We start from the raw sequence: 20,750 nt of genomic DNA, 5'->3' as shown, positions 1-20,750 counted from the left end.
CCAAAGGAAGCATAGGAGCAAGATTTGCATCTCCTGCTACCACATTTAAAGAAACCCGGCTTGATAGAAAGCCAGTTCTCTCTCTGTGTTTCTCTCAGCAACATAGGAGATAGGAGATTCCCTAAGGCTGGCGCTTTACGTGACACAAAACATGTGCCATCCTTAAGAATACCCTTAAGACTCTCATCAGTATCAAGAATAGGGAGTGCCTTTCGTACTATGTCACAGATCCTGTCAAATTCAACACTATATGTAGTAATGAATTTGAGTCTATTTAGTCTACTTTGTTTTTTGGATTTATCAGACTGAAAGAGAACATCTCTATCAAACAAATCAACTTCTTGCTTGACCCGCTCTAAAACTTCCTTAGAGTACCCTCTCTCAATTAGTCTTGCTGTTAGATCTGCAGAATGCTTAGAGTAGCTCTGGCAGTTACTACAGTTACGTTTGACCCTAATGTACTGGCTCTTGGGTATAGAATTAATGGTATGTGTGGGATGACATGACCGGGCATTCAGAATTGTATTTCCAGCACTGGATTTACAAAACAGTTCGGTTTCAATAATGGAGGTTTCCAAATTTGCACATAATACGATGTCAAAAAAAGAAATTGAAGATGTATTAACCTCCATTGTGAATTTTAAATTCAAAGAGTTGTGTTGGAGATAAAGCAGAAACTGTTCAAGAAGATCAATTGGACCCTTCCAAATTAACAGGATGTCGTCAATGTACCGACCGTAATATTGTATGTGTTGTCTGAAGGGGTTCCCATCTCCATAGACGTGGGACAGCTCCCACCAACCCATGTACAGGTTGGCATAGGAGGGGGCAAACTTAGCCCCCATAGCTGTCCCACGCCTCTGAAGATAAAACTCCCCCTCAAACAAAAAAAAATTATGTGTTAGTAGATATTCCACAGAAATCTTGATGAACAGTCTCAAGGCCTCATGATAATGGGAAAAATTATCCAAAAAGAATTCAATGGCTTGAATGCCCTTGTCATGGGTAATACAAGTGTACAGTAAAACCACGTCGATGGTGACAAAGGTAAATTCCTTACGCCATTCAATGCTTTCAACCTGTCTGATAACATCAGACGTGTCCTTAATGTAACTTGTAAGATTCAACACAAATGGTTGAAGGTACCCATCTATGAGTTCTGAAAGTGGTTCATTTAATGAACCAATTCCTGCCAATATGGGTCTGCCTGGGGGATTGGTGCCTTGTTTATGGACCTTAGGCAAATAGTGAAAAATGGCCATAACAGGATGCTCAGTGTATAAAAAAATCAAAGTTATTTTGTTTAATAATCCCCTCTTGTAATGCTCTTTCCAATACAGTACCCAATTCGGATTTATAAAAGAAGATAGTGTTAAATTTGGGCTTTTCATACACTGTAACATCCAGCAACTGTCTGTAGGCCTCAGTTAAATATGCTTTTCGATCCAAAACAACCACCTTGCCCCCTTTGTCAGAATTACGTACGACTAACTCAAAATTTGCCTGCAATTGTTTGATGGCAACATGTTGTGCTTTGGCCAAATTATCTTTATGAGGGTTCGGGTCCTTGATTGACAATTTCTTTAGTTCTTGTTCAACTATTTTTTGAAAAACTTCAATGGCACTAGATCTAGCCTGAACAGGGTAAAATTTTGATTTTCTCTTAAGTCTAGTGATATCTTGTACCTCACCAGAAGCCTGTAAACTAGAATCTAAATTCTCTCTCTTTAGTGCCATGAGATCCAAAACCGAACATTCATCCGAAAATTCAAAACCAAACTTCATTTGGCCAGTATTCTCCCCTCCTTTTCAACTCTGACTAGTTGAACACAAAAAATGCTTTTTTAGGATGATAGACCTTACAAATCTATTTACATCAACTATAGTATCAAATAATCTAAAGTGTGAGGTAGGGGAGAATACAAGGCCTAAAGATAATACCTCTATCTGTGTCTGTGTAAGTACTGTGGAAGAAAGGTTAATGACATTGCTAGTATCTAAGCATATTTTTGAAATTGAGTGGCCCTCCTTCTCAGCGGATACCGCAGAGATTTCGGTATTGATGTCTTTGAGTCTGGTTCTTGATTGGCCAGACCTTCCACGGCCCCCTCTGCATACTTTTTTCTGCGCACATGGGATTTCTGTTGGCCCCGCTCGTTTTTTTGACTGTGATACAGTTGAAGGGGTAGGTGTTACAACATCAGTGCCAAGGGAAAAAGAACCCGTTCCTTCAGTAGAAACTGTATTTGAGCTCATGGTCTCTAAATCAGAAGAGTCAATCATATTCTGTGTCAGTCTCTGCAAACCTCACTTGCTTATTATCATGATTCTGGCTTCTAAGAGTCCTCCTATATCTCCTCCTGGTGTCTGACACAGTCCATTTATAGACCTTATTAAGCTCATAATCTTGTTTGTCTCTAAGTATTTTTTGTTTCTTAAAGTGCCAGAGATCCTTCTTAAAATCCGTGATCACTTTTTTGAGTTTAGTGTCATATTTAATGAAATCAGGATTTTCACTGAGTGGACGTAAATAAGACTGCAATTTTAACTTGTCATTAGTCAATTCCTGGCGTAATGTCTTTTTAAATTCTATAATTAGATCAATAAGTGCTAAAGAACAAGTAGTTAAAATATTGTTCTATTTATCAATAAACACTTGATTCGTCACTTGGAAGGAAGGAAACTTTCTGATACGCAGCCCACGTGGTATACGCTGGGCTTTTTGGTACATCTGAAAAGACAATGTCCAATTCAATTCTAGTGTCTTTTTTAAGTAAAGCATCCATTTTAAAAAACAGATTATCCAAATTCGTATTGGCTTCCTGTTCCATAATATCTGTATTCAACAGATCCTCGCTGTCACTAACTTCATCAGCAAACTGCTGTAAAACAAATCCCCCTGCTGCCATAACCGATCACAAGAAATAATTGCCTTGTTCAGAAATATAATGCAAAAGCTCAGAGTATCTATTGAAATATAAAGTAATCTTCAGGGTGTACTACGACTTATAGCACATGCAATAAATGTGTTACCAGATCATGCCCGACATATTATAGGTCCAAAAGTGTCCGTGCAGCTTACCCTCAAATGCGGTGGAAAATGAACAAACAAAACCTCCAGGAAGCGCTCAGACACAGCACCCGATGCGGCACTGGAATCCGAAATCCTTGCAGTGGCCTTCACGTATTGAGTCACACCCCCTAGTACGTCATGCTGACGTCACTCCTTCACCTGACTGGTGCGAGGACAGGAGCGTTCCACCTGCGCTCCAAATTCAAACAGCAACAATGGTAGTCAGCGCACCCAGTGGGACAAGGACGCATAGATACACAAAGTTTGCTCCAACTTGTTTTATTGTAATGTTACTAATCACATTACAAGTAATTTCAGGCATAAATGTTGATACGGCTAGCAGCTCAGGTCAGGAAAAAACACAGATCAGGTCAGACGCGTTTCTTAGTGCATATAACACTTCATCCTCACATTATCCTCAGTGACCCTGTTAAACACCCACAATTCCAAGCCATATATTCGTGAAGGAACTCCTCCTACTTAATTACCTCTCCAATAGAAATTAAATTGACACTGAATGGCGAGGGAAAGATGGGTGTAAAATAGGGGGATTGTTTATACTGATCACAAAAAGAGCTCAAGTCCCAAAATTAAATACAATTATAAACTAAATTGTTGCAAAAAATATATGCTAACAATGAACACTTAACAATCCTAAACATATGGACATAAGCTCGCGTGATAAAAATAAAAATGTGTAAATTAAAACATGCTAGTATTCATATATGCAGTTAGCCAAGAAGATTTAAAGAGACAGCTACACAAGATTATCAATCTAATTGTGAAATATAAAGGAACAATATATCACAAAAATCACACATTCTAGAAAGGCCGCTCTCTTTTCCGGTCTTGAAAAGAGGTTTGACAGGAGGAATCTGCCCCTGGGCGGATGGGACTTGAATCCTATCCTGTAATCCTGGACGACAACCTCCAGAACCCAAGGGTCCTGAACGTCCTGCAACCAGGCTTTAGAAAAGAGAGACAATCTGCCCTCTACTTGGCCACCCCTTCATGCCGATTTTGTCTTGGCGGGCTTCTTGTTCTGCTTGGACTTGTTCCAAGACTGAGCAGGCTTCCAAGTTCCCTGAGCTGGGCCTTGTCCGCACGAAAGGGACGAAAAGTAGATCCTTTAGGCTTCGCCTTCTTATCCTGAGGTAGGAAAGCTCCCTTACCTTCCGTAACCGTGGATATGATCGAATCCAATCCTAGACCGAACAGAATCTTTCCTTGAAAAGGCAGGGACAACAGTCTCGAATTAGAGGTCATGTCGCAGACCAAGACTTTAGCCACAGAGCCCTGTGAGCTAAAACGGAGAATCCTGAAACCTTTGCATTCAGGCAAATAATTTGCATATTGGCGTCATAAATGAAAGAATTGGCGACCTTCAACGCCTTAATCTTGTATCTCATTGATGGAAGTCTCCCTCTCGACCATATCACACAGGGATTCATACCAATATGTCGCAGCTCCAGCAACAGCGGCTACAGACGCTGCCGGTTGAAAAACAAACCCTGTGTGTTGAAACATTTTCCTTAACATGTTTTCCAATTTTTTATCCATGGGCTCTTTAAACGACAAACTATCCTCGAGAGGAATAGTCGTCCGCTTTGCAAGCATAGAGATGGGACAGTCCCCCACAGCTCAAGCTGAGAGTCCGGAACGGGGAACAGTTTCTTAAAGGAAGAAGAAGAAGGGGAAAAGGAAGAACCTAATCAATCCCATTCATTCTTAATAATATTAGCCATCTTAACAGGAACCGGGAAGGTCTGAGGCACCACCCTGTGCTCATATACCTTATTAAGCTTAGGAATCGAAGGTTGCTTCGGAAGCTTCAGTTCCAGGACCTCCAGAGTAGCAAACACTTGCTTCACCAAAAAGAGCAAATTCTCCATTCTAAACCTAAAGTCAGGCTCCTCTGCTGCCGGAGGATGAGAAAACACAGACTCCGACCCAGAAGGAGAATCCTTTGAAGAGTCAGCGTGGGCCTTGTCATCATATAATGCCTCTGATATTTCCATAGGCGTAGACAACCCCTGGGCTGGGCCGCCATGGTAAGCCATACGCTTGTGCTTAGCAGAACGTGGTAAGGCATGGAGCACTTTCGATACCGCCATTTGCAGATGATCCGCAAAATCTGACGGCCAACAAATCTCTCCAGTAGGAGTAATGGTTAGACCCTGGGGCACTGCATGTGCACTCGGAGATGAAAGCAGGCAACGCATCTTACGGGATGGGGAGCCCTCAGAGGTGGACGGCTCAGTAGTACTAGACATCCCTTTAGTTTTAGATGTCGCAACGTTATCAAGGCATGTGGAACATAGTTGAGCAGGCGGATCTACAAGAAACTCCTCACAATAAACACAGGAATGAAACTTTGGTAAAGAAGGAGTACCCTCTAGCGCGTCAGAGTCCTCCATAGCTTGCACTTTTATTATGGACTAGACTAGCTTAAAAAACAGGCACCTTTATACCTCCAATGGCCGGGGCACTCACCACCTCCTATGACCCGGACTACAGAAACCGCTTTGTCTCCTATGCCGCTTATCAACAGAGAAAGTGAAAACTCACACCCGGTCACCTGGGATGCCTCGCAGAACCACCCCTGCACTAAGGAGAAAACACGCCAAAATTGGCCGCGCAAATACTCCTGGAAGTCAATATGAAGTTCCACCATTGCCAGAGCCACATCTCGCACATAACGCAGTAATAACACAATAAACAATATTGTAGCGGGTCTTGGTACCCAAGACTGGGTATACACGCTAAAGTCAGCTTCCTCCCACCGAGACTGAATGCTTGAGGGTAAAAATAGGAACTGCTTTATTGCACAGAAAACACAGCTTTGATACATTTCCAACAAAGGGGGGTGTTCACTACATAATCAATAGAAACAAATATTAGACAATGGGACAAACATCAGACAATGGTTAGTTAAACAAGATTCTAATCACATCCTGACTTACAAAGGACAATGGATGACTCACACAATAATCGAAAGACACTTTACACCTAGACTAGATATGCAGACATAAAACAGCAGGAGGTCCCAGCATTAGAGCAGGAGGTTGCAATCAGCTAAAACTTTCTGAGTCTCTGAGTTTGGGGGGGGGGGGGGGTTGGAGCAGGCAATGCTGGATTGGGCTGTCATCTTATACAACAAAACACAGGAACCAAAACTCTCTTTCAGGGCCCTCCAGTTCTCAGAGTCGCTGGGAATGCATGGAAATGGCATAAACCTGAGTCCAGGGTAAAAGTACTCCAAATGTACACTGGGCACCGCCTCCCAAATCATAGAATCCCCTCAAGTTCCAGGGTCCATAGTCGGTGAACAGGAGGCTGGCCTGCAGTCCTCTCCAAGTACAAAAGTAACGGATAATCCCCTCACTAGGAATATTAACCCTTGATTCCATAAGATGAAAGTTGCCACACTGTGACCCTGTCTTCTGTGTTATCGTTATGTATAAAAAATGAAACAATCTTACCAGAATCAATGCCGTGGAACAGGAACACAGCCCTTCAAGTGTGACAGGTAGAAGCATCGCACCTGACATGAACTTGGGTGCAGAAAGCAGGCAGCGAAACTCGTCAACGCTGTTTGCATGTGGAGCTGTTAATATGAGTCGGGATGGTTTCGCAGAAAGACTCTCCCTGCATCTCCGGACTCTAACTTTCGCCCAGGCTCTCACTGAGAGGCTGACAGGACTACTTAAAACTCCAGTCCCATTATGAAGAGTACTACACTCCATAAGAGACTACTCCAAATCTTCGGCACTTCTCTGCCATCCTCCTGCGACGAAAGACAAAAAATGACTGGGGGATGAGGGAAGTGGGGGAGGTATTTAAGCCTTTGGCTGGAGTTTCTTTGCCTCCTCCTGGTGGCCAGGTAGTTATTTCCCAAAAGTAATGAATGAAGCCGTGGACTCTCCTCCCCTTCAGATGGAAACAACACATTGACAACAAATTTACCATATTGCATTTTCCAATTAGTATTAGTTATCTAAATACATACTTTAAAGAGACATGAAACCCAACATTTTTCTTTCATGACTCAGATAGAGCATACAATTTTAAACAACTTTCCAGTTTATTTATGTTATCAAATTTGCTTAATTCTCTTGGTATCCCTTGTTGAAGGAGAAGCAGTCCACTACTGGAAGCTAGCGGAGCACATCAGGTAAACCAATGACAAGAGGCATAAGCATGCATCCACCAATCAGTAGTTAGTTAACAATACTGCATTGATGTTCCAGAGTCTACCTATGTCTACTCTTCAACAAAGGATACCATGGTAACAAAGCAAATTAGATAACAGATGTAAAACTAAATAGCTCTCTGTATATGCTCTGTGTACAGTGCTGCTGAATGTGCCAATTAGTGAGGAAAAGGAAATGATTACTGTGGTAAAGTGCAGAAGACAAACTATTTTGTCTACCCCAGAAACAATAGCGCATATTACCACTGTACTTAGTAAACAACAGAACAGAAGAGCAGCTACTCCCCCTTTGTCCTAAAACACAATAAAATATTAGCACACAGGTGTCACATATCTCTAGCTTGGACAGACCATGTTTCATCACAGTCCTATCTGAGATAAGGTAAGTAAAACAAGCTTTATATTAAAGTGTATATATTTATAATAAGGCATATAACTGAAACTGTCAGATTGAATGTTATGACTAATTAAACATTTCTTGGTTTTTCAAACATTAAAGGCAAATCTACTGTCCTAGATTTGCCCAGTATTATGATGCAGAAAGAACAGTTTAAAAAATAAAAAAAAACATAATTTATGTAAGAACTTACCTGATAAATTATTTTCTTTCTTATTGGCAAAAGTCCATGAGCTAGTGACGTATGGGATATACAATCCTACCAGGAGGGGCAAAGTTTCCCAAACCTCAAAATGCCTATAAATACACCCCTCACCACACCCACAATTCAGTTTAATGAATAGCCAAGAAGTGGGGTGAAAAAGAAAGGAGTAAAAAGCAAAAGAATATGGAAATAATTGTGCTTTATACAAAAAAAATCATAACCACCATAAAAAGGGTGGGCCTCATGGACTCTTGCCAATATGAAAGAAATGAATTTATCAGGTAAGTTCTTACATAAGTTATGTTTTCTTTCATGTAATTGGCAAGAGTCCATGAGCTAGTGACATATGGGATAGCAATACCCAAGATGTGGAACTCCACGCAAGAGTCACTAGAGAGGGAGGACAAAATAAAAACAGCCATTTTGCTGAAAAAAATTAATCCACAACCCAAATATAAGTTTGTTCTCAAAAAATAAAAATAAAAACTTAAATCATAAGCAGAAGAATCAAACTGAAACAGCTGACTGAAGAACTTTCCTACCAAAAACTGCTTCCGAAGAAGCAAATACATCAAAATGGTAGAATTTAGTAAAAGTATGCAAAGACCAAGTTGCTGCTTTGCAAATCTGATCAACTGAAGCTTCATTCTTAAAAGCCCAAGAAGTGGAAACTGATCTAGTAGAATGAGCTGTAATTCTCTGAGGCGGGGCTTTACCCGACTCCAAATAGGCTTGATGAATCAAAAGCTTTAACCACGATGCCAAAAAAACAGCAGAAGCCTTTCTGACCTTTCCTAGAACCAGAAAAGATAACAAATAGACTAGAAGTCTTCCTGAAATCTTTAGTGGCTTCAACATAATATTTCAGAGCTCTCACCACATCTAAAGAATGTAAAGATCTTTCCAAAGAATTCTTAGGATTAGGACACAAAGAAGGGACAACAATTTCTCTATTAATGTTGTTAGAATTCACAACCTTAGGTAAGAATTTAAATGAGGTCCGCAAAACTGCCTTATCCTGATGAAAAATCAGAAAAGGAGATTCACAAGAAAGAGCAGATAATTCAGAAACTCTTCTAACAGAAGAGATGGCCAAAAAGAACAACACTTTCCAAGAAAGTAGTTTAATGTCCAAAGAATGCATAGGCTCAAATGGAGGAGCCTTAAAGCCTTCAAAACCATTTTAAGACTCCAAGGAGGAGAGATTAATTTAATGACAGGCTTGATACGAACCAAAGCCTGTACAAAACAATGAATATCAGGAAGTTTAGCAATTTTCCTGTGGAATAAAAAAGAAAGAGCAGAGATTTGTCCTTTCAAGGAACTAGCAGACAAACCTTTATCCAAACCATCCTGAAGAAACTGTAAAATTCTAGGAATTCTAAAAGAATGCCAAGAGAATTTATGAGAAGAACACCATGAAATGTAAGTCTTCCAAACTCTATAATAAATCTTCCTAGAAACAGATTTACGAGCCTGCAACATAGTATTAATCACTGAGTCAAAGAAACCTCTATGACTAAGCACTAAGCGTTCAATTTCCATACCTTCAAATGTAATGATTTGAGATTGTGATGGAAAAATGGACCTTTAGATAGAAGGTCTGGCCTTAATGGAAGTGGCCAAGGTTGAAAACTGGACATCCTAACAAGATCCGCATACCAAAACCTGTGAGACCATGCTGGAGCCACCAGCAGCACAAACGATTGCTCCATGATGATTTTGGAGATCACTCTTGGAAGAAGAACTAGAGGCGGGAAAATATAAGCAGGTTGATAACAACACAGAAGTGTCAACGCATCCACTGCTTCCGCCTGAGGATCCCTGGACCTGGACAGGTACCTGGGAAGTTTTTTGTTTAGATAAGATGCCATCAGATCTATTTCTGGAAGCCCCACATCTAAACAATTTGAGAAAACACATCTGGGTGGAGAGACCATTCTCCCCGATGTAAAGTCTGACGACTGAGATAATCTGCTTCCCAATTGTCTATACCTGGGATATGAACCGCAGAAATTAGACAGGAGCTGGATTCCACCCAAATAAGTATCCAAGATACTTCTTTCATAGCTTGAGGACTGTGAGTCCCACCCTGATGATTGACATATGCCACAGTTGTGATACTGTCTGTCTGAAAACAAATGAACGGTTCTCTCTTCAACAGAGGCCAAAACTGAAGAGCCCTGAGAATCGCACAGAGTTCCAAAATATTGATTGGTAATCTCGCCTCTTGAGATTTCCAAACCCCTTGTGCTGTCAGAGATCCCCAAACAGCTCCCCAACCTGAAAGACTTGTATCTGTTGTGATCACAGTCAAGGTTGGACGAACGAAAGAGGCCTCTAGAATTATACGATGGTGAGCTAACCACCAAGTCAGAGAAAGTCGAACATTGGGATTTAAGGATATTAATTGTGATATCCTTGTATTATCCCTGCACCATTGGTTCAGCATACAAAGCTGGAGAGGTCTCATATGAAAACGAGCAAAGGGGATTGCGTCCGATGCTGCAGTCATGAGACCTAAAACTTCCATGCACATAGCTATTGAAGGGAATGACTGAGACTGAAGGTTCCGACAGGCTGCAACCAATTTCAAACTTCTCTTGTCTGTAAGAGACAAAGTCATGGACACTGAATCTTTCTGGAAACCTAAAAAGGTCACCTTTGTCTGAGGAATCAAATAACGTTTTGGTAAATTGATCCTCCAACCATGTCTTTGAAGAAACAACACTAGTTGATTTGTGTGAGACTCTGCAGAACGTAAAGACTGAGCGAGTACCAAGATATTGTCCAAATAAGGAAAAACCGCAATACCCCGCTCTCTGATTACAGAGAGTAGGGCACCGAGAACCTTTGAAAAGATTCTTGGAGCTGTCGCTAGGCCAAAAGGAAGAGCAACAAATTGGTAATGCTTGTCTAGAAAAGAGAATCTCAGGAACTGATAATGATCCGGATGAATCAGAATATGAAGATATGCATCCTGTAAGTCTATTGTGGACATATAATGCCCTTGCTGAACAAAAGGCAGAATAGTCCTTATAGTCACCATCTTGAAAGTTGGTACCTCTTACATATTGATTCAAAATCTTTAGATCCAAAACTGGTCTGAATGAATTTTTTTTCTTTGGGACAATGAATAGATTTGAATAAAACCCCAGACCCTGTTCCTGAAACGGAACTGGCATGATTACCCCTGATAACTCCAGGTCTGAAACACACTTCAGGAAAGCCTGAGACTTTACTGGGTTCGCTGGAATGCGTGAGAGAAAAAAATCTTCTCACAGGCGATCTTACTCTGAATCCTATTCTGTACCCCTGAGAATCTTAGCACAAACTTACTTCACCACCTCCATAGGAGGCAAAGTTTGTAAAACTGAATTGTGGGTGTGGTGAGGGGTGTATTTATAGGCATTTTGAGGTTTGGGAAACTTTGCCCCTCCTGGTAGGATTGTATATCCCATACGTCACTAGCTCATGGGCTCTTGCCAATTACATGAAAGAAATAAGATAATAATATCCTTGATTAGATATGTATTTATAAGTGATGCATTTCCAGCATTCCATTTATAAAATGTTGGAGACATAGTTTTACCTTACAGATACAATAAATATGAATAAACTGTGTACTGTCACTCTCTATCTGTCTTAAGCACGCATCTAAGCCTATCTACATATGTTCAACCATCAGCCAATTAGAGACTCACTGTGAACTCTTGCACATGTTCAGTAGCAGCCTGTGGCTCAGAAAGTGTGCATTAACAAGACTGCATGCTTTATCTTCATGTGAAGGAAGGATGTGAGATATAATGAGTGAAGGATGTGAGCTACGACTAGCTTACAAATAGCCTTACGTAGAAAGATACAGTCATGAACCACTATAATGTGTGAGCAGGGATGTACAAGCTATTATAATTATTATGATTGCTAGCAAGCAAAACTCAGTCTTCCTCTCTAATCTCAGTACATTGCTGCTCTACAGTGATTCATATAATTCATTCAATTTACCTGTTCTGCTTTTCTGAATCCAGCAACCTTTGTACTTCTCGGAGCCTGCATTCAAATTGATTTTTTTCATCCTCTAATGAACTTCTCCAGCTTTCCCACTGACGCTCTTTCTCCAGCAGTTCATCGTTGAGAGCTTCAAGATCCATCACCTGCTCCTCCAACATGGTGCATGTGGTTTTCAAGGCCTCCATAGTCTGCAAATGCCACACTGAAGGTATCAAAAAAGTGCTGACATGCAGTATATTTTAAAGTCAAATAAAACTCTAGAACAATAGTTAATGCTTTAAAAATGAAACAAACTACATTTTTACTGAACACACAGAAATATGTGGAAATTTTAAAGACAAAACTCAAACAAGGTTTGTGGTTTTAAAATACGGGGTAAAATGGGTAGATTAGGTAGGACAAACACTTGTTATCTGACAATACATTCTATAGTGTAAAACACATAGAAGAGAATGGAATTTGACCATGCACATTGTAAAACAATACCTGCTTTTGACTTGTAAGTTGCATCTCTCGCTCTGTTATTTCTCGTCGAAGATGATCTACTTCACTTCGCAGTTGTACAATTTCTTCTGCGGCTCCTGACACCTCATTTAGCTGTTTAGACAAGTAAAAATTTTGATTGTTCAGCTCTGCATTTTCTTCACTCATACGATTCAGTTGATCTTCCAATTCAGTAAGAACCTGAAACATAAAAGAAGAAAAGTTAGTATAAATGTATAAGCTACATTTATTAAATATCCTGTCCATGTGCATCACACTTCTGTCTCTGTATCGTATTAACTACGGCTACAACAGGTTATATAGCTCTATGACAATTTTTTCTTTGTGAATATTTAAAAGATCAGTTTATTTTACATTTCCAGGTTGTTTTGACAAATTCCAATAAAATCTCTGAATGATTATTGCAGCCCGTTCTGTAAATTAGAAAGTAGAAGGATAAAAGAGGGCGAATCCTAGTGCAGATCAGTGAGTACAATAATCATCCACTGGTAGATACCAATAAAATGGATACTCACATATCATAAAGCACACTGTAGTGCAAATGTAGCAAGCTGGGTATATTATAGTGGCCCAGCACACATTAATACCAAGGCTTGTTCCAGGATCCTTAAGGATGGTGAATGATGAACAGGAGACTCCAGTAGTAAAAGATTACTTTATAATCCAAGAATAAAAAACAGTTTCACAGATAAAATATAAAACAATGTCATCAGTAAAACACGCTAACCACGCTGTTTCCTCAGTACCATTTTTTCTACATGTGGAATTATTTTATTGTGTATTGGCTACACTAGGAGGCGCCCTTTCTTTCTTTGCACCTTTCTGTAATTGGCTGTTTCACAGTCAAGCTTCCCAAGCTCAAGATCATATTCCCCTTTACTTTTTCTTCCTTGTTTCCCTCCATCTTAAAGTAAATATAGCCTTACTGTTTTTTAGTTCATGTCATGAATTTTTTATAAACTGTGCAACAGAGTTTTTATTTTGTCTCAGAAATTACTAAACTGTTTAATTATTATTTATTTTCCTAAAAATACATTATTTAACAAAATATGTTGTCATATTTAATTTGCAAATACAATAATCAGTTTCTCATAGATCATTGTTTTGGAGCTCAATATACCACTTATTTATACATTAATTAAAAACTAGCTTTTAGAAGCAACATAGAAAATATGTATTTTTTAAGTAATAATTTCTGATTGTGGTATTGTTTCTATTATAATGATTATTAAAACAAATATTTGAATCCCTAATCTAACAGTACTTTGCATAACCTGAAATGTAATGAATGACAAGCTGCAATGCAAGGTACTGAACCCTCTAGGTAACATAGCTTTGATTTATTATGAAGCTGTGTTGTAATGCTCTCTGGTGTGCAATAAAGTTTTATTAATAGTTACAAGGTTATTGCTTGCACCAAACAGAATACAGTGTTGCCCTGTGCTTAATACATGCTTTATATGTAACTTTATTTAAATAAACTAATTACTAATATTAAAAAAAATGTTTGCATATTCAAAAATGACTTTCACCACATCATAAAACTTGCTTAAAGTCTCAATAAAGGGACATTAAACTCTATTTGTATTAGACTGTTAAAGGGACACTGTACCCAAAAATTTTCTTTTGTGATTCAGATTGAGCATGAAATTTTAAGCAACTTTCTAATTTACTCCTATTATCACATTTTCTTCATTCTCTTGGTATCTTTATTTGAAATGCGAAAATGTAAGTTTAGATGCCGGCCCATTTTTGGTGAACAACCTGGGTTGTCCTTGCTGATTGGTGGATAAATTCATCCACCAATAAAAAAGTGCTGTCAAGAGTACTGAAACCAAAAAAAAGCTTAGATGCCATCTTTTTCAAATAATGATAGCAAGAGAACGAAGAAAAATTGATAATAGGAGTAAATTAGAAAGTTGCTTAAAATTGCATGCTCTTTCTGAATTACAAAAGAAAAAAATTGGGTTCAGTGTCCCTTTAATATTTCACATAATTACAAGTGCATAGAAAACAGCTAAAGCTCTCCACTGATCCCAGTTCTTTATTTTAAACACATTTGTGTGTTACACTCACATCAGATCTGGGGGGTCAGTGTGTGTGTGTGTATTGTTCACATTCTCAGCCCATCAGAAGCACATACTAAGAGTCATTATATAAACATTACACGCTGTAGTGAATTAGAAGATGCCATTCTTGTATTAGAATGTCACTTTAAGAATATTTAAAGATTAGTCAGGAGGGTAAACACCTAATGATGCTCTTTTTGTGAGCATCTAGTGCTAAAGGAGTGCCGCAGATGAAATAGAAAGATTTTGAGCCTAAAAAGCCAAGAGAAAAATAAAGAAGCATAGACATAACAGGAGATTTAAGAGGCTAAATAGTTGTTTCAAGCAGAGAAAGACTTTCTGAATCTGGAAAGTGCTGAGAATCACAACCTCCCGCTGGCACAGAGGGAAGCTTTACAATTAATCTGGTTACTGTCCCTTTTCCAATGAGAGGATCTAATGACACCAACACACTTGTACTGTCTTCCGCTAGACTGGCACAAAAACATAATGTATGTAAGAACTTACCTGATAAATTCATTTCTTTCATATTAGCAAGAGTCCATGAGCTAGTGACGTATGGGATATACATTCCTACCAGGAGGGGCAAAGTTTCCCAAACCTCAAAATGCCTACAAATACATCCCTCACCACACCCACAAATCAGTTTAACGAATAGCCAAGAAGTGGGGTGATAAGAAAAAAGTGCGAAAGCATAAAAATAAGGAATTGGAATAATTGTGCTTTATACAAAAAAATCATAACCACCACAAAAAGGGTGGGCCTCATGGACTCTTGCTAATATGAAAGAAATGAATTTATCAGGTAAGTTCTTACATAAATTATGTTTTCTTTCATGTAATTAGCAACAGTCCATGAGCTAGTGACGTATGGGATAATGACTACCCAAGATGTGGATCTTTCCACGCAAGAGTCACTAGAGAGGGAGGGATAGAATAAAGACAGCCAATTCCGCTGAAAAATAATCCACACCCAAAATAAAATTTAAATTTTATAATGCAAAAAACTGAAAACATAAGCAGAAGATTCAAACTGAAACAGCTGCCTGAAGTACTTTTCTACCAAAAACTGCTTCAGAAGAAGAAAACACATCAAAATGGTAGAATTTAGTAAAAGTATGCAAAGAAGACCAAGTTGCTGCTTTGCAAATCTGATCAACCGAAGCTTCATTCCTAAACGCCCAGGAAGTAGAAACTGACCTAGTAGAATGAGCTGTAATCCTTTGAGGCGGAGTTTTACCTGACTCGACATAAGCATGATGAATTAAAGATTTCAACCAAGATGCCAAAGAAATGGCAGAGGCCTTCTGACCTTTCCTAGAACCGGAAAAGATAACAAATAGACTAGAAGTCTTTCGGAAATTCTTAGTAGCTTCAACATAATATTTCAAAGCTCTAACTACATCCAAAGAATGCAATGATTTCTCCTTAGAATTCTTAGGATTAGGACATAATGAAGGAACCACAATTTCTCTACTAATGTTGTTGGAATTCACAACCTTAGGTAAAAATTCAAAAGAAGTTTGCAACACCGCCTTATCCTGATCAAAAATCAGAAAAGGAGACTCACAAGAAAGAGCAGATAATTCAGAAACTCTTCTGGCAGAAGAAAGTAATTTAATGTCCAACGAATGCATAGGTTCAAACGGAGGAGCTTGAAGAGCCCCCAGAACCAAATTCAAACTCCAAGGAGGAGAAATTGACTTAATGACAGGTTTTATACGAACCAAAGCTTGTACAAAACAATGAATATCAGGAAGATTAGCAATCTTTCTGTGAAAAAGAACAGAAAGAGCAGAGATTTGTCCTTTCAAGGAACTTGCAGACAAACCTTTCTCCAAACCATCCTGAAGAAACTGTAAAATTCTCGGAATTCTAAAAGAATGCCAGGAAAAATTATGAGAAAGACACCAAGAAATATAAGTCTTCCAGACTCTATAATATATCTCCCTAGATACAAATTTACGAGCCTGTAACATAGTATTAATCACAGAGTCAGAGAAACCTCTTTGACTAAGAATCAAGCGTTCAATCTCCATACCTTTAAATTTAAGGATTTGAGATCCTGATGGAAAAAAGGACCTTGCGACAGAAGGTCTGGTCTTAACGGAAGAGTCCACGGTTGGCAAGAGGCCATCCGGACAAGATCCGCATACCAAAACCTGTGAGGCCATGCTGGAGCTACCAGCAGAACAAACGAGCATTCCTTCAGAATCTTGGAGATCACTCTTGGAAGAAGAACTAGAGGCGGAAAGATATAAGCAGGATGATACTTCCAAGGAAGTGACAATGCATCCACTGCTTCCGCTTGAGGATCCCTGCATCTGGACAGATACCTGGGAAGTTTCTTGTTTAGATGAGAGGCCATCAGATCTATTTCTGGAAGTCCCCACATTTGGACAATCTGAAGAAATACCTCTGGGTGAAGAGACCATTCGCCCGGATGCAACGTTTTGCGACTGAGATAATCCGCTTCCCAATTGTCTATACCTGGGATATGAACCGCAGAAACTAGACAGGAGCTGGATTCCGCCCAAACCAGAATTCGAGATACTTCTTACATAGCCAGAGGGCTGTGAGTCCCTCCTTGATGATTGATGTATGCCACAGATGTGACATTGTCTGTCTGAAAACAAATGAACGATTCTCTCTTTAGAAGAGGCCAAGACTGAAGAGCTCTGAAAATTGCACGGAGTTCCAAAATATTGATCGGTAATCTCACCTCCTGAGATTCCCAAACCCCTTGTGCCGTCAGAGACCCCCACACAGCTCCCCAACCTGTAAGACTTGCATCTGTTGAGATTACAGTCCAGGTCGGAAGAACAAAAGAAGCCCCCTGAACTAAACAATGGTGATCTGTCCACCACGTCAGAGAGTGACGTACAATCGGTTTTAAAGATATTAATTGAGATATCTTGTGTAATCCCTGCACCACTGGTTCAGCATACAGAGCTGAAGAGGTCGCATGTGAAAACGAGCAAAGGGGATCGCGTCCGATGCAGCAGTCATAAGACCTAGAATTTCCATGCATAAGGCTACCGAAGGGAATGATTGTGACTGAAGGTTTCGACAAGCTGATATCAATTTTAGACGTCTCTTGTCTGTCAAAGATAGAGTCATGGACACTGAATCTATCTGGAAACCCAAAAAGGTTACCCTTGTCTGAGGAATCAATGAACTTTTTAGTAAATTGATCCTCCAACCATAATCTTGAAGAAACAACACAAGTCGATTCGTATGAGATTCTGCTAAATGTGAAGACTGAGCAAGTACCAAGATATCGTCCAAATAAGGAAATACCACAATACCCTGTTCTCTGATTACAGACAGAAGGGCACCGAGAACCTTTGTAAAAATTCTTGGAGCTGTTGCTAGGCCAAACGGCAGAGCCACAAACTGGTAATGCTTGTCTAGGAACGAGAATCTCAGAAACTGATAGTGATCTGGATGAATCGGAATATGCAGATATGCATCCTGTAAATCTATTGTAGACATATAATTCCCTTGCTGAACAAAAGGCAGGATAGTCCTTACAGTTACCATTTTGAATGTTGGTATCCTTACATAACGATTCAATATTTTTAGATCCAGAACTGGTCTGAAGGAATTCTCCTTCTTTGGTACAATGAAGAGATTTGAATAAAACCCCAGCCCCTGTTCCAGAACTGGAACTGGCATAATTACTCCAGCCAACTCTAGATCTGAAACGCATTTCAGAAATGCTTGAGCCTTCGCTGGATTATAATAAATATATAATATAATTAGCCAGAGTGGAAATGGCAACATCCACCTTGGGAACAGTTTTCCATGACAACATTTGTAGCAAGTAAAGGATATAACTTTTTAAACCTTGAAGAAGGAGTAAATTAATTACATGTCTTTGGCCATTCCCCAGAGTGGGATGGCCCTACACTGCAGAAAAATAAAGGGAGAGGGAAAGATGGGGAGAAAAAGGGGGGAGGGGTCCCTAACTAATGATTACTAGAGGCAGGGGATGTGTGTGGATCACTACACTACAATATAAATATATATATATACACACACACACTGTAGTGGGAGGCTTAGAGAGCTATATGGGGGGGGGGGGTCAGGGAGGTGGGAAAATTGAGGAGGATCACTACACTGCAGAAAAAAAAAACTATTAAAAAACAAAAAAAACAAAAAACAACTAAACTGCATATTGGCAGACTGTCTGCCAGTACCTAAAATGATGGAAACCAGTGGGGGGTGAGAGAGGGAAGAGAGCTGTTTGGGAGGGATCAGGGTGTAGGAGGGTAATCTCTAAACTGAAGCTAAAAACAAAACTTATGCTTACCTGATAACTTTCTTTCTTTCCGGATATGGAGAGTCCACAACGTCATTCAATTACTAGTGGGAATATCACTCCTGGCCAGCAGGAGGAGGCAAAGAGCACCACAGCAAAGCTGTTAAGTGTCACTCCCCTATCCATAATTCCCAGTCATTCGACCAAAGGGAAATGGAAAAAGAACAACACAAAGGTGTAGAGGTGCCTGAGGTTTAGTAAAAAATAACTTTCTTAATAAAGGGTGGGGTCGTGGACTCTCCTATCCGGAAAGAAAGAAATTTATCAGGTAAGCATAAGTTTTGTTTTCTTTCCTAAGATATGGAGCGTCCACAACGTAATTCAATTACTAGTGGGAACCAATACCCAAGCTAGAGGACACAGAATGAACAGGGAGGGAGAACAAGACAGGCAGACCTAAACAGAAGGCACCACCGCTTGAAGGATCTTTCTTCCAAAAGAGGCCTCAGCCGAGGCAAAAATATTAAACTTGGAAAAAGTATGCAGAGAGGACCAAGTTGCAGCCTTGCAAATCTGTTCCACAGCAGCTTCATCTTTGAAAGCCCAAGAAGAGGAGACAGCCCTAGTGGAATGAGCTGTAATTCTCTCAGGAGGCTGCTGTCCTTCAGCCTCATAAGCAAAACGAATCATACTTCTCAACCAGAGGGAAAGAGAAGTAGAAGTAGCCTTCTGACCCTTATGCTTTCCTGAGAAACAAACAGGGTAGAAGACTGGTGAAAATCCTTAGTCGCCTGTATGTAGAATTTTAGAGCACACACAACATCCAAGTTGTGCAACAGACTATCTTTATGAGAAGGATTGGGACAGAGAGAAGTAACTACAATTTTCTGAATAATATTTCAATCCGAAACCACTTTAGGAAGAAACCCCAATTTAGTACTAAGAATCGCCTAATCCGCATAAAAGATAAGGTGAGGCGAATCACATTGCAAAGCCGAGAGTTCCAAAATTCTCTGAGCAGAAGAGATAGCAATAAGAAACAAAACCTTCCAAGATAGCAACTTAATATCTATGGAATGCATTGGTTCAAACAGAGCCTGCTGCAAAACTTTAAGAAGATTAAGGCTCCAAGGAGGAGCAACAGGTTTAAACACAGGCCTGATTCTGACCAGGGCCTGACAAAAATTTGAACATCTGGCACATCCACCAGATGCTTGTGTAACAAAATGCAGAAATCTGACCTTTCAGAGAACTGACTGACAACACTTTCTCTAGACCTTCCTGGAGAAAAGAAATTCAAGGAATCCTGACCCTACTCCAAGAGTAGCCCTTAGATTCACACCAATAAAGGTATTTACGCCATACCTTATGGTAGATTTTTCGAGTAACAGGCTTGCAAGCCTGGATCATGGTCTCAATGACCGACTCAGCATCCAATCTCCAAACAGTCAGTTTCAGAGAAACAAGATTAGGATGGTGGAATGGACCCTGAGTTAGAAGGTCCTCCTTGGAGGACCTTCTACTTTAGGCACCGTGCACCAAGAATCTTTAATGGAGTCAGCAACAGGAAACATCTTTTTAAATACGGGAGACAGGGAGAAAGGAATCCCTGGCTTCTCCCATTCCTGTGAAATAATCTCCGTCACACGGTCTGGGACAGGAAAAACTTCCACAGAGGAAGGAACATCATAGTATTTATTAAGTTTACTAGACTTCTTAGGGATGACAACGACAGACGTATCGGAGTAGTCCAAAGTAGCTAATACCTCCTTTAACAGTACATGAAGGTATTAAAGCTTAAATCTGAAGTTTACTTCTTCAGTATAAGATGAAGGAATAATACGGTCTGAATCTGAGATTTCAACTTCAGAGGCTACCGGTGTATCCTCCTCATCAGACTTATGAGGGAGGGCAACCTGCATAACAGTAGGTGGAACAGAAACCTTACTATCTGAATGTCTAATTTTCCTCTTGCATTTTCCCAGCATAGGAAAAGCAGATAATGCCGCAGTTAT

General features: G+C 39.8%; 1 protein-coding gene across 1 annotated transcript in view; it reads right to left on the bottom strand.

The window, feature by feature from the left end:
* CIT (citron rho-interacting serine/threonine kinase) overlaps positions 1-20,750 on the bottom strand; it is an 839,833-nt gene that overhangs the window by 219,686 nt on the left and 599,397 nt on the right. The window contains exons 26-27 of the mRNA XM_053702064.1: positions 12,386-12,583; positions 11,894-12,087 (exon numbers count right to left, since the gene is read on the bottom strand). Coding sequence (XP_053558039.1) covers positions 11,894-12,087; positions 12,386-12,583 — 392 coding nt within the window. The remainder of the gene's footprint in view (positions 1-11,893; positions 12,088-12,385; positions 12,584-20,750) is intronic.

The sequence above is a fragment of the Bombina bombina genome, chromosome 2 (assembly GCF_027579735.1).
Source record: "Bombina bombina isolate aBomBom1 chromosome 2, aBomBom1.pri, whole genome shotgun sequence".
Classification (NCBI taxonomy): domain Eukaryota; kingdom Metazoa; phylum Chordata; class Amphibia; order Anura; family Bombinatoridae; genus Bombina; species Bombina bombina.
Note: the sequence above shows the minus strand (reverse complement) of the source record. Positions and strands in the feature narration are given on the sequence as shown.